The following is a 14,649-nucleotide window of genomic DNA, read 5'->3' as shown; positions in this document are numbered from 1 at the left end:
CGCAATGCATGTGGGACTGTCCCTACAAAGCGAGGACAAGGCTTCACTGGAGGCATTCTCAGTGTTTGGGGGCAGCTCCAGAGCGTGCACCCCGCTGCTTCTGCAAACCTAGCCTCGCTTAGATGATCACATGACTGTGTGTTTGCACTCTGGTTGCCCCGGTGCGGGCTGGTTCCCGCCTGCACGCGGCCAGAGCTCCACGCCTGCTCCGTGGCTCTGTGCGTCGGTGCGTGGCTCTGTGCGTGAGCATGTCAGCATCTGCTCATGAACACTCCGTCCTCACCCAGCCCTTCGCTTCCTTTCCAGAGCCAGTCATGGTGTCCCTGAGGCCCTGCTCTGAGCTGCTGAGCCCCCAGCCACTGCTCCCAGGGAGACCGCCTTCCGTCTCCACGGCCCCCTCCAACCAAACAGAGAAGGTGGTTGTAGAAGATGGCCGGAGAACCTTCTTGGCCCTGGAGGAGAAGGTGCCCAGGCAGGCAGCAGCAGGACACAGGCCAGAAGAGAAGACAAGTCGGCTCACAAACGGCTTTGACATGGAGTGTCCCCCACCAAAGACAGAGAACGAGGTGTGAACGCAGGGGGTGGTGCCTGCACTGGGGTGGTCGGGAGAAAATGTGGGGCCCGGCCTGGCCCGGCCTGGCTGCTTGACCCACTTGGTGACTTCATTCACCAGACAGGCGGTGAGCGCTGCACGTTGGCCAAGATGGCGGGTTGCCATCCAGATGGCGGAAAACCACCTGCAAGATGCGGAGGGTTTGATTTGGTATTCGAGTCCCTCCCTTCCAGTTCTGACCCTAGGATTTTCTGTTTCAGAGTCGACATTTGTGACGTGCCTAGCGCGTGCCAGGTCCTGGGGTAGCCCTGTGGTGTATCACCTGAGTTCTCTCCCCATCCCTGGGAGTCCATGTGTAGTGGCTAAAAACACAGGGGCTGGTGTCTCACAGAGGAATTCTGATCCGGCCTCTGCTGAGCACCGACGGGAAGACCTCCGAGCCAGTGGCTGAATCTCTTAGCTTCAGTTTCCACAGTGGCATGGGGGGCGCGAGCACTCCCACCCTTGTGGAGGAGTGGCGAGCACACAGTGGCTTAGCGAAGATCTTAGGGGCGCGCCCAGCCTCCGCTAGGGTTCTCTACAGCACAGCAGTGATGCTAAGGCCCAGGTTTGTTTTCTGACCCCCAGTTTCTAGAGGAGGAAATTGAAACTCAGAGAGGGTAGTAACTTGCCTGAGGTCACACAGTTTAGCTAGTCTCCAGACTTCAGGGCCAAGCATCCTTTCCTCTATCCCACCAGGGATCTAAGGAGGCAAAAAATGTCTGAAACATCAAGTCGTTTAAAATTTCATTTATTGGGTGAAGAAAAGGTTTTATAAAGGTCTGTGCCATGGCCACTTCCTCGGGGCTTAGCCGTGTTCATCGCCTCCACCTTTCTGAGTGAAAAGGCGGGCGGTGTTTCTGCTGGTGTCCGGCCCCTCACATCTTGGGACATCGAGTGATCTCTCCCTCTGTTCTGTGCTTTCCCAGCTGCTGCAGGTGTTCTATCGGCAACAGGAGGAGATCCGAAGGCTCCAGGAGCTGTTGACCCAGCGTGAGGTGCAGGCCAAACAGTTGGAATTGGAGGTCAAAAACTCGCGGATGAGCTCAGAGAGGTTCTGAGCAGAGATCTCTGCCCTCCCCACCCTCAGGGACACCGCTTGGCTCCATGGGCAGATCCAGAACCCACCCACAAGTCCCCCAAGAACAACCACTATTTCTATATTTTTTACCAGAAAACGAAACTCTCGGTTGCTGAAAGATTCTAGTGGGAGGGATGTGGTGCCGTTTTTCTATTTGCCTTCTCAAAACAACAGTGTCTGAGTTGACTCTTTTTAGGTGATAACTTGCCTTCTGTTTAATTCTGTGTTTAAGGGTCCACGATGACCTATAACTTCTCAAGGGAAAGAACACTGTCTAAAGTTAGAGCTGGAAGGACCTAAGAGGGGAACCTGCCTGTGATTTTCAAGCTGTGGTCCACAGAATGGGAGGAAGCCTAAGCAGGAGGGCCCTGCCCCCCCACCCCCTTCCAACCAGATAGCTCCCCTTCTTTCTGATTTATCTATTGACTTCTATGAAAAAACATTTAGAAGTTTGAAAAACAGTGATCTGGCCCAACTTCCTCATTTTACAGGTGGGGAAACTGAGGCCCAGAGAGAGACAAGGGATCAAGGTCCGCAGAGGGTTCATGGCAGGGCTGGGTCAAGCCTCTGTTCTGCTGGATGTGTCCTTCTGCTGTTTCTGGTCTGATGCAGCTGTCAGCCCACATGGCAGGGATCTGTTTATTCTGACCTCAGGAGTGACATCTTACAAGTCCTTCCCTCTCTGGTCTCAGTTTCTCCATCTGAACCTGGGGACCCTGGGATGTGCTGCCCTCTACGGGATCTGCCATCTGAGACAAGAAACCTTGGCCTTGACCTGAGGAAAACAACCGATAGGGTGATGATCTGGGTCTGCTGTGGGAAGTCACAAGACATTGGTGAACGGGCAGAGGAAGTTTAACTGCGGGGAAATAAGTCAAGCTTTGGCCCAATGCTAGAACACGGATAGGAGGCCCATACCATCCTCTCTTCAACCGGAATCAGTCAAATGTGGGCAGACACTATCCCTTATGTGGGGGAGCAGATATCAGAGTGGTCCCCATGACCACTGACTGCCACCTCCAAAGCCCTCGGGCCACAGAGCCTGCACACTCCAGGAGGATATGGGCAGATTTCGGTCCAGGAGGTGGGGAGCCCCAGCACTGCAGAGTGCCAGCAGAGCCCCATGAACACCTGCTTCTGGAGAGGGATGACTGCCCTAGGCAAGAGAGGAGGGCCAGATGGCCCCGAAGTTCCCTTCTAGCCTGAGAGTTTTTACGTGTCCCTCCTTTGTGAATCTGTGTTCTGAACACATTCGCTAAGGTTCTTTCTCAGTGGTCAGTACAGCAGCCTAGCTAGTGATGGGGAATGTTGGAAATTAAATGCACCCCCTCCTTATCGAGGAGGTGCAGGCAATGGGGTTTTGCCCATTGCACAGGGCAGTCCTGGAGCTAAGATGGGAATGGGGGAGGCCACCTAGCCCGGTAGGTTTCAACCCAGGCTGTACATAAGAGTCCTCTTAGGAGGGTTCGAGAAATACAGATGCCCACTCCCAACCCCAGGCCAATTGAAGCCGAGTCTCCAGAGTGGGGCCTGGCTTTGTGTACGTTGTTATGTCCCCACGTCTCTCTCTTCAGTACGGTGAGGATGGGGAGCCACTGGGCTGGCCCCTCTGTACCTCTGGAGTGGAGGTGAGGACAGTGGACATCTGACAGGCTCTGGGACTCCAACCCCATCCTCCAAGTCCAGGTTGGAAGCGCCATCCCATGTCTCTTGGGGACCCTAGGCTACAACTCGATGAGGGCTCTGGGCCCCTGAGTGCCCCCTCCCCTAGCCATGTCTGCCTACACACACCAGACGCCCGCATCCCCTCTCTTGTTGACTTGGTCACTGGGGCTCACCAAAGGCCAAATCCCAGGCGTTGTGAGGGAACGGAGCTCCCCTGGATGGGGTTACCTGTCCCACCTCATTTGTGGCCACCTCTTCACAGTTTACAAAGCCCTTTCCCCTCCGCTCCCTGGCACATCCAGCTCTAATTCTAACATGGGCCAGGCAGGCATCATCCTCCTGGTCAGAATAATGACACTATCCCCCATGTCATTCTCAGAGAATGAAGAAGTATCATGCCCACAGGCACTGGGTGCAAACAGCTAGAGGTGGGGCTGAGTCTGGGGAGCATCCCGAATGCCTCCTCTGCACAGAACCTTCTCCAGTTCTCCCTACCCCTAAGGGACCCAGAACTCATGCTTTAAAACAATGTGAAGGCATCCATGAACAAACTTGTTTTGGGGTTTGCTTTTTTTTTTTTTAACTAGAATAAATTATTTAAATTATTTCACAGCAAGGGAGAGGGATAGGTAATTTTTATCAAATATTTTTTTAAGCCATTTTTGAAAATTGCATTTTTGTTTATGTTCTTGGCTGATGAAGTAGAAGTTGCCCGGCATCTGCAGGGCCAGGCCCGCACACTCGGGCAAGCAGAATGTGCACTCATCTCTACTCCGTACTCCAGGAGCCCCTGACTGTTGACTCAGGAGCTTTCGGAGAATGAAGACAGCGCTGGGAGATGAGCACTGGGGCATATCTACCTTAGCTCACAATAAATGTTCTTCCTGGAACTAAATTTAAGATTGTATCATAAAGGGAAGAAGGAAATCAAAAATATATCTATGCTTTTAACATGAAACCGTGCCTGAAATAGTTTGTTTAATGTTGTTTCTGAAATTCCTTTTACCTTTGTAAAAAAAAAAAAATTAAGAAATAAAAGTGAAAATAAATAGATGTGAAATCATGCAATGGAAAGAATGTAACAAAATAATAAACATCTTCCTAGACATTTTAATACCTGGAGCTTTCCTTTTCTTGATTTGTTACACAAATACCAAATAAGTATCTACCTGTTTGGGCCACAGACCAGGCTGGGAAATAGATAAAACAGACTTGGGGGGCGCCTGGGTGGCACAGCGGTTAAGCGTCTGCCTTCGGCTCAGGGCGTGATCCCGGCATTATGGGATCGAGCCCCACATCAGGCTCTTCCGCTATGAGCCTGCTTCTTCCTCTCCCACTCCCCCTGCTTGTGTTCCCTCTCTCCCTGGCTGTCTCTATCTCTGTCGAATAAATAAATAAAATCTTAAAAAAAAAAAAAAACAGACTTGGTCCCTGCCCTCTGAAGTTTTTAGTCATGGTTGGAAGAGAAGGGCCAGGATAGGGGAAGTGTGGGCTACTCTGGGGGAGAAGCAAGGAAGGCTTCCTGGAGGAGGTGATAATTAGGCAGACAACTGAAGGATAAATAGAAGTAAGCAGGGCAAAGGGTATTTGGGGAAAAGAGTTTCCAAGCAGAGAAAACTGCCTATTCCCTGCTCTGGAAAGAAGCAAAAGGTACAGCATAGACGGGCAGGGATGGAAGGTATTAAGAGCCAAGGATAGGAACTGAGAATTTTTTTTCCAACTTTATTGATACGATTGACAAAAGTATATATTTAGACTGTATGTGATTGTTAAAGATGTACAATGTGATGATTCAATATATGTATACCTTGTGAAATGATTACCACCATCAAGTTAATTAACACATCTGTTATCTCACATAGTGTGTGGTGAGAACACTTGAGACCTACACGCAGCAAATTTCAAGTATACAGTACAGTATTATGAACTATAGTCACCAGGCTGTACCTTAGATCCCCAGAACTTAGGCATCTTACAACTAAAGTTTGTACCCTTTTCCTCCACCCCCAAAGACACCCCCCCCCCGCAACCACCATTCCACTCTGTTGCTAGGAGTTCAATTTGTTTTTTTGGATTCCACATATAAGTGAAACTAAACAGTATTTGTTTTTCTCTGCCTGGCTTATTTCACGAAGCATAAAGTCTTCTAAGCTCATCCATGTGGCAAACGGCAGGACTTCCTTTTTTAGGTCTGAATAACATTTCATTGTATATACACACAGCACATCTTCCTATCCATTCATTCACGGAGGGACGCTGGTTGTTTCCACGTTTGGCTATTGTGAATAATGCTGCAATGCACCCACGAGTGAAGATTCTCTCCTCCAGATACTGACTTCATAATCTTCCTCCATATACCCAGAAGGGAGATTGCGGATCATGGGATAGCTCCATTTTTCATTTTTTTGAGGAAACGCCATAGTGTTTTTCCTGTTGGCTGTATAATTTACATTTGGTGGACAGGGAGACAGCCTGGGGCCGTTGGAGTGATTCTGACAATCGTGGGAACAGTGATTTCTCCTGGGGAGAGGGCAGAGAGAATCATGGGAAAGGGAAAGGTGTAGGGAATGCACATCAAGGCAGGAGGCCACGGCCAACCCCGGCCCCATCCCCGGGTCTGCAGTTTTCCGAGCAACTCTGAGCGCGGAAGGCCTTCTCCTTTAAGTCAGCCCGTCAGCAGCGAAACCCATTTCAGCTGCGGCCTCGTGCGCGCCGCTAGGCCGGCCCGAGCCCTCCGCGCCGCGGCCGCTGCAGGGGCAGGTAGGGCGGGGCCGCACTCCGCCGAACCGCATGGCGGCCAGACCGTCGCTCCTTCCTGTGGGAGCGGGGCCGGCCCGGAGGCCGCCCCGCCCCACGGCCCAGCTTTCGCTTCTCCGGGGGAGCCCCTCCCTCGCACGGCGGCCGCCCGGACCCGAGGATTGAATGGCGGGCGCAGGGGTGCAGAGCGGCACACCTGGGGGGCCGGGCCCGGCGGAGCGGGAGGACGCGAGCGGCTGGCGCTGCCCCGAGCATGGCGACCGCGTGGCCGAGCTCTTCTGTCGCCGCTGCCGCCGCTGCGTGTGCGCGCTGTGCCCGGTGCTGGGTGCGCACCGCGGCCACCCGGTCGGCCTGGCGCTGGAAGAGGCGGTGCACGTGCAGGTGGGGACGCGGGCGGCGCGCTGGGGGCCTAACGGGCGGGGTGGGGCGTGCCGGGTTAGCGTCCAGTTCCTGGTGCGGCCTGGAGCTTCAGAAGAGGTGGGTTTGAGAGGACTTGGGCGCAGTGGCTGATACGCGGATGTCTTTGACCTCGTCCACCACAGCGGGCTCACCACCCTGCCCTTGGGTTGGAAGAAGGTCTGCCCTTTAATGCAGGTGAAAAGCCACACAGACATCTCTGGTTTTCACTCCTGGAGTTCACAGTCAGGGGCTGGGGAGTGCTTGATTGACTGCCCTAGGAGCGGCCTCCAGCCACCCACTCCGCCCTTCCCCTCCACCCTTCCCTTGCGTGCCAGTTCCCGTTCTGCGCAATTAACAGCTTGGTGGGGAGCTGTGACAGCCGTTTTATTGATAAGAAAAGGAAGGTTCTGGAAGCTGAGGTTGGCTTTGATACCAGGACTCCACAGCTAGATTGGCCTCACCTTGGAGCCCTCACCTGTGCATAATCCTAATAGTGGTCAGGGGCTCTGGACTCTTGTTCCGGCCTTGGGGACAGCTTGTTCTGTGGTTCTGGTCAGATCCATCTGCCTCCCTGGGATAGGCAGGCCCTCCTGTCTCTGACAGCTGTAGATTCTACCGCTTCCTCTTCCAAGAAGTCTTCTGTGATTAATGACCTTTCTCTTCACATTGTGACAACCTTGGAGCTTCACGGTGAAAATGGGCCCTGTGGGGGCTGGTCCAGTTGGTGGAGTCCTGGGTTTAAGCCCTGCCTCCGCCTCCAAGGTCTTCCTTTTCTTATCTATATAATGATTGTAATAATAATAGCTCCTCAGAGGCTGTTTCCAGAGTTAACATGGCTGATTTCCAGAGATAGGGCTTAAATGTCTCATAGGCAGGTCCACCCACCTACCTACCTACCTCCTACTCATTTTGTATTCACACACCTACCTGCTCGATCACCTGTTTATCCATTGTTCTTCCATCCACTCATCAAACATCCCTTCAGCACATACCTTGTGCCATGAGCAAAGGAATAGATCAATTCTTCCTTCATCTGGAAGAGTTCCCTGGCTGGTGGGGTGAGAACAAATGGTGACAATACAGTGTGATAAGTATTGTCATTGGAAAGCCGGAGAGAAGACAATGTGAAGTAGGAACAGGGAGACCAGGAAGACTTCCTGGAAGAGTGCCATTGGAACTGTCTTTGAAGGCTGAGTAGGATTTTACCAGGTAGCATTGACAGGAGAAGCATCCTGGGACTGCAAGGCCCAAGCACCAGGAGGCTGGGCTGTCTTTGGGTGATGGACAGCAGCTAGACTTGAAGGCTGAGAAGTCACGGTGGGGTAAGGATGTGCTCCTGGATTTTGAGGCTGTGGCTTATACTTGGGTTACCATTGTGTCCCCACCCTCACCCACCACCTAGAATACAACTGCACACGGCAGCAAATGCTTGTTGGATGCTACAGTGACAGTAAGAAGTCTGTCTGTGGAGTACTTAGTGCCTGCCAAGCGCTCTGTGTACTTCTCATTCTCTATAGTGATGCTCTGGGCTTTGCTCCATGTTTATAGCTGAGGAAACAGGTTTAGAGAGGTGAGGTCACTCGCTCAGTTCCCCTGAAAGAGGAGCCAGGACTCAGACCCAGGAAGTCTCGTGTGACTTGGGCCAGTGCTCATCACAGCTCGCGGGGTGGCCCCGCTCTCCACTTGAAGCTGGCAGCCCTGGGTCACTGTGTTCGATTCAGCAAATGCTTCTGGGTCACTCCTTTGGTCCCGGTGCAGGAGCCAGGAATAGAGCAGGCTCGCCCTCAGGAAGCTTTCAGTTGGCTGGGCAGCCAGACCTGGGCCCAGCAGCTGAGAGTAAGGCCAGCCCCATAAGAAGGTCCAGACAGAGGAGTGGTCAAACCTGTGGGGAAGAGGGTCACAGAGCACACCTGTGGAAAAATGGCAGTCACAGAACACAGAGATATGGAAGGGAGCCATTTCAGGTGGGAGAGAGATGGGAGCATGAACCCCCACAGACCTCACACATACAGGTCCTGTGAACCCTAGTCCAGGCCAAAGGGCCACAGGCTCCCTGGAATGTATGTTCCATGGGGGGAGCCCCTATGACAGGGCCTGGCACATAGTAGGTGCTCAGTTAATACTGACTCTATGAGTGAATGCTCTTTGTTCCCCAAGCTGTTTGACTTGAGGTCCTATTTGAGAAAATCAGGTCATAAGTAGGATTGTTCTAGAAAAAAAGGGAGGGGGGGCATCAAGGTTTGAAGGCTACCTGACGAGGGCCTGTGAGGATCAGAGGAACCCGAGTTGCAGCTCATCCTCCAGTTTGCTCCATGACTCTGGGCCCAGTCGTCTCACCTTGTGAGTCTCGGATGCCTCAACTGAAGCGGGGTACAGGGGTGGGAGATGGCCCCCGGGATGGCTTGTTATCTCAAGAGTCACAGCGTTAAGTATTAATTTTTCCTAACTCCTTCACATACAGAAACACACCCAAGAATGTTTAAGGCAGTTGGAAGCCAAGAAGCAGCAGCAAGTTGGCAACATAACCCAAATAGAAGACGCAGCGGAGAAGCTCAAGGCAAGTGGACATTTCCTCCTTATTCTAGTCGAGATGTCCGCACTTCCCCTCGGACACAAGGCTCTCCTCAGTGTGGAGCCAAGGGAAAATAAACACCTCTTACGGGGCAGATCGGTTTTGGTGGGGCTTGGCACTTCCAGAATTTAGGGGGCTCTTGTGAAGAAAAAGAACACAAAACCAGGTGTTTTGTTCGCTTTGTGTGGCTCTGCCCCTGCCCAGCACCCTGGTCCTGCTCCACAGCGCCTCCCAGAATGGAGGAACAGCCTTTCCTGCTGCCACCGCCAAGGCCATTCTCTTAGAGGACTGATCGTCCATCCCCTGCCCCCCAAGTCACCTTAAACAAAGCAAAACGCAGCGTGAAGAGCGTGCAGATAGCTCTTTGGGGGTCACTGCTTTGTTGAAAGAAAGTAAATAGGGTATAAATGTATTCCATAAGTAAGTACTTTCTTCAGGCTTCTCCTTTCGCGGCATTATTTATTTAAATGGATTCTTCTGTGGGTTTGAAATGGGAAGTTGGGGCTGATGTTATCGTGAGCTGCCATTTGACTAAAAAAGTTGTTCTGGGTCTTTTGGTCCTTTAATGTGACCTGAGCCAGTCCCTTCCCCTCTCAGCTTCTGCTGCCCCCTTCTCGAAATGAGGGCTGAGGTGGGATGCCCTCCCAGCACCTCTCCCCTGAGGACTGACCCCCACAAGTCCGAGTGGAGAGATGGGCTCTGACCGTGGGAGTAGCTGGCTCCCAGGGCGTGCTGAGGCCAGGCCCCAGAAGAGTGGAGATGCCGAGGCCCAGGCCAGCCCAGGCCACAGAATTGGCCCCCTGTGGGCCTAACAAGCATTGTCTGTGACTGCATGCCCCCCCCCCCCCCCCCCCGCGTGCTGGGGACGGTCCTGCTTTACACCTGTGGCCCCAGCTGCATTATTCAGTGTTCCTCCTGTCTTCAAGAGCATTTCTCTGGGGCTCAGGCAAATACGTGGATTTGAAAGGATTCGGGAAGGGATGGGGGAGGTGTTTGGGGCCGCTCAGCCAGAAGAACAGAATCGGGACACAGAGTCACTGTCTGCAGATCTCTGAGCAGATATGGTTTGGGGGCCCCCAAGGGAAGAACTAGGACCCGTGTGCAGAGTCTAAGGGGGTACGTTTCAGCTTCATCTAAGGAATGGGATCTTCTTCCTTTTAACCTTCTCCCCAACTTTTAAACTTTTATTTTGAAATAATTACAGATTCACAGGGTACTGCAAAGGTTCCCCTAGCTTGCCCCGAGGGTCAGGTCCTGCTGAGCTCCCCTGCAGTGTCAGGACCAGGACTGACAGCGTGTGTGTGTGTGTGTGTGTGTGTGTGTGTGTGTGTGTGTGTGTGTGTGTGTGTGTAGTTCTGTGTCAGTTCGTCATACTGGTAGATTCGGGTAATAGCAGCCCAAATAGAGACCAATTCCATCACCACCAAGATCGCCCTCAGGCAACACCTTTATAGTCACCCCCGCCTACCCCCACAACAACCCCTAACCCCCGGCAATCAGTAATTCGTTCTCTATCTCTATAATTATGGCATTTAAGAATATCATAAAAATGAAATCATATGGTGTACGACCTTTGAGATTTTTTTCACTCAACATAATGCCCTCGAGATCCATCCAGGTTGTTTTGTATATCAGTAGTTCATTCCTTTGTGGGTTTTTTTGTTTTGTTTTTTGGGGTTTTTTAAATAAAAATTTTTATTATGTTATGTTAGTCACCATATGGTACATCCCTAGTTTTTGATGTAGTGTTCCATGATTCATTAGTTGTGTATAACACCCAGTGCTCCATGCAATACGTGCCCTCCTTACTACCCATCACCAGTCTATCCCATTCCCCCACCCCCCTCCCCTCTAAAGCCCTCAGTTTCCCAGAGTCCATAGACTCTCATGCTTCATTCCCCCTTCTGTTAACACCCCCTTCCTTCTTCCCTTTCTTCTCCTACCGATCTTCCTACTTCTTATGTTCCATAAATGAGTGAAACCATATGATAATTGTCTTTCTCTGCTTGACTTATTTCGCTTAGCATTATCTCCTCCAGTCCAGTCCATGTTGCTGCAAATGTTGTGAAATCGTTCTTTTTGATGGCTGAGTAATATTCCATTGTATGTATGGACCACATCTCCTTAATCCAGTCATCTGTTGAAGGGCATCTGGGCTCCTTCCACAATTTGGCTATTGTGGACAACGCTGCTAAGTTCATTCCTTTGTATTGCTGAAGAGTATCCCAGCCATCCAGGAGTAGCATGTGCCGCTTCTTTTTTTCTTTTTTTTTTTTTTTTTTTTTTTTTTTTTTAGCTTGAACCTTTCATGTATGTTAGGACATTTAAGTCATTTCCAGTTTGGGGCTACTACAAATAAAGCTGCCTCGAGCAATTGCGTACAGGTCTTTGTGTGGATGTACTTTTCATTTCTCTGGGATAAACGCTGAGTGCTGGTTCTGGGTCCGATGGGGCTGGTATGTTTAGCTTTTTAAGAAACCACCAAACATCTTGCAGCGTGACTGTGTCATTTGACGTTCCCCCACGTCTGAGATCCCGTTTCCCCTCTTCCTCGCCCACATGCAGTGTTTGCACACGTTCATATTTTAGCCGTTCCCGTAGGTGTGCAGGGCTATGGCATCGTGGTCTGCATTTGCATTTCCCAGCGGCTAGTGGTGTCGACCACCTGTCCATGTGCTTCTTGGCCACCTGTCCGGCCTCTTTGGTGAGAGGCCTCCTCGTGCTTTTTTACTACTTCCAGATCGATCTGTCTGGTTTTTTACTGCTGAGTTTGGAGAGTTGTCCGTATATACTGGATAGGAACCCTTTGTCAGGTACGTGGCTTATGAATATTTTCTCCCAGTCTGGGGCTTGACATTTCATTGTCTTCACAGGGGCTTTTGCAGAGTGAAAGTTTTTAATTTCGAAGAAGTCCAGTGTATCCATTTTTTTCATTTATGGATTGTGCCCGCAGTGTCATGACTGAGAGGTGTTTGCCTAGCCCTAGATCCCGAAGATTTCCTCCTTTGTTTTTTTTTTTTCTAAAAGTTTCATAATTTTACATTTTACATTGAAGTCCATGATTCTTTCGAGTTACTTTTTTGTATAAGGTGTGATATTTAGCTCGCATTCTTTTTTTTTTTTTTCTTGTGGATATCCAGCTGCTCCAACACCATTTGTGAAAAACTGTTTTCTCCATTTAATTGCTTTTGTTGAAAATCAGTTGGCCATACTTGGGTGGGGCTGTTTCTGGGTTCTGTATTCTGTTTCATTGATCTGTGAGTCTATCCCTCTACCATTATCACATGGTCTTGTTATAGGTGAGAGTAAGTCCTGAAATAACTGACATCTCCCGCTGTATTCTTTCTCAAAACCCTTTTAGCTGTTCTAGTTCCTTTGCCTTTCCATTGAAATTTTAGAAGGATCTTGTCTACACTCTCTACTACTTTGTGGGATTCGGGTAGGATTGTATTCAGCGTGTATATCAAATTGGAGAGAACTGACATCTTTGCCATGTTATCTTCCCATCCACGAACACATATCTCTTCATTTATTTAGATTTTTGTTTTCTTCCATCAGCATTTTGAAGTTTTCAGCGTGCAAATCCCGCACACGATTTATTAGACTTACAGCTCAGTGACTCTCAGAAGGTACTAAGAAGAACGAAATTCTTGGTCAGCATTTTAAAGCTGAAACCGATTGGTTGGTTGACTGTTTGATCTGTATTAAAGTTTAGATATAGGCAATTAGGAAGATGTGACCGTCCTAGGCCTCCACTCCCACATGGGAGCCATTGGAGCTGAGCAGCAGACACCCCCACAAGAGGGGTACCTGTCTCCAGGTCTCCCAGCCCCACCTGATTACCTCCTTCACTGTGTTACCTGTCTGGCTCCTGGGGGCATTTATGTTTCCGTTCCTGGTCAAGAAACAGAGATTTAAAAATTCAGCCATACTGAGCCCCTTACCAGTTATGTCATTTGCAAATATCTCCTCCCATTCAGGAAGTTGCCTTTTGGTTTTGTTGATGGTTTCCTTTGCTGTGCAAAAGCTTTTTATTTTGATGTAGTCCCAACAGATTATTTTTGCTTTTGTTTCCCTCACCTTACGAGGCATATCTAGAAAAATGCTGCTATAGCTGATGTCAGAGAAATTACTGCTTGTGCTCTCTTCTAGGATTTTTATGGTTTCAGGTCTTTAACATTTAGGTCTTTAACCCATTTTGCATTTATTTTTGCATATGATGTAACAAAGTGGTCCAGTTTCATTCTTTGTCACATAGCTGTCCTACACCATTTGTTGAAGAGACTGTTTTTCCCCCCGTTGTATATTCTTGCCTCCTTTGTCCTAGATTAATTAACCATACAGTTGTGGCTTTATCTCTGGGATCTCTATTCTGTTCCACCGATCTCTGTGTCTGTTTTCATGTCAGTACCGTACTGTTTTCGTCATTACAGGTTCATAGTTTATCTGGAAGTCTGGGACTGTGGTGCCTTCAGTTTTGTTCCTTTCCCAAAATTACTTTGGCTCTTCGTGGTCTTCTGTGGCCCTTACAAATGCAGAAAGAACTTACACAACCCAACACCCCAAAAACAAAAAATCCAATTAAAAGTAGGCAGAAGACAGGGGTGCCTGGGTAGCACAGTTGGTTACGCATCCGACTCTTGGTTTCCACTCACGTCATGATCTCAAGGTCATGAGATCAAGCCCTGCGTCAGGCTCTGCACTCAGCAGAGAGTCTGCTTGAAGATCTTCTCGCCCGTCCCTCTCCACAGTCGTGTATGCATGCGCGCTCTCTCTCTCCCAAATAAATAAATAAGTCTTAAAAAAAAAAGAAAGTGGGCAGAAGACATAAACAGGCATTTCTCCAAAGAAGACATCCACATGGCCAACAGACTTATGAAAAGATGCTCAACATTGCTATTCGTCAGGAAAATGCAAATCAAAATCACAACGGGGGGCACCTGGCTGGCTCAGTCAGTAGGGCATCCGACTCTTGATCTCAGGGTCGTGAGTTCGAGCCCCACACCGACTGTGGAGCCTACTTAAAAAAAAAAAAAAAGGAAAGAAAACCCACAATGAGATACCATCTCACACCTGTCAGAATGGCTAAAATAAAAAAAATACAAGAAACGGTAAGTGTTGGTGAGGATCTGGAGGAAAAAGAACCCTGTGCACTGTTGGTGGGAATGCAGACTGGTGCAGCCAGTGTGGGAGACAGTATGGAGGTTCCTCAAAAAATTAAAAATAGAACTACCATATGATCCAGTAACTCCACTATGGGTGTTTACCCAAAGAAAATGAGAACACTAATTCAAAAAGATACGTGCACCTCTGTGTTTATTATAGCATTATTTACAATAAGATATGGAAGCAATCCAAGCATCCATCAGCTGATGAATGGATAAAGAAGATGTTGTGTGTGTGTATATATATATATATATAGAGAGAGAGAGAGAGAGAGGGAGAGAGAGGGAGAGAGAAGGAATATTATTCAGTCATAAAAAAACAATGATATCTTGCCATTTGCAATGACATGGATGGATCTAGAGGGTATAATGCTAACCAAAAATGTCAATCTAAGAAAAACAAATACTATATGATTTC

At 49.5% G+C, this 14,649-nt stretch overlaps 2 protein-coding genes across 5 annotated transcripts in view; both read left to right on the top strand.

The window, feature by feature from the left end:
- Positions 1-4,447, top strand: part of CORO2A (coronin 2A) — a 53,885-nt gene extending 49,438 nt beyond the window's left edge. For 2 of the 3 annotated variants that reach the window (XM_034664178.1, XM_034664179.1), the window contains 2 exons: positions 307-566; positions 1,522-4,446. In XM_034664178.1, the coding sequence (XP_034520069.1) occupies positions 307-566; positions 1,522-1,653 (392 nt within the window). In that variant the 3' untranslated portion in view covers positions 1,654-4,446. Of the gene's footprint in view, positions 1-306; positions 567-1,521 lie in introns of all 3 variants that reach the window. The other variant, XM_034664180.1, reaches the window with a different exon arrangement.
- A 1,251-nt stretch (positions 4,448-5,698) lies between these two features.
- The window catches only part of TRIM14 (tripartite motif containing 14), a 33,328-nt gene continuing 24,377 nt past the window's right edge, over positions 5,699-14,649 (top strand). The window contains exons 1-2 of one of the 2 annotated variants that reach the window (XM_034664170.1): positions 5,699-6,476; positions 8,956-9,051. In XM_034664170.1, coding sequence (XP_034520061.1) covers positions 5,906-6,476; positions 8,956-9,051 — 667 coding nt within the window. In that variant the 5' untranslated portion in view covers positions 5,699-5,905. The remainder of the gene's footprint in view (positions 6,477-8,955; positions 9,052-14,649) is intronic. The other variant, XM_034664169.1, reaches the window with a different exon arrangement.

The sequence above is a fragment of the Ailuropoda melanoleuca genome, chromosome 7 (assembly GCF_002007445.2).
Source record: "Ailuropoda melanoleuca isolate Jingjing chromosome 7, ASM200744v2, whole genome shotgun sequence".
Taxonomy (NCBI): domain Eukaryota; kingdom Metazoa; phylum Chordata; class Mammalia; order Carnivora; family Ursidae; genus Ailuropoda; species Ailuropoda melanoleuca.
The sequence above is the reverse complement of the archived record's forward strand: the minus strand, read 5'-3'. Positions and strand labels throughout refer to the sequence as shown.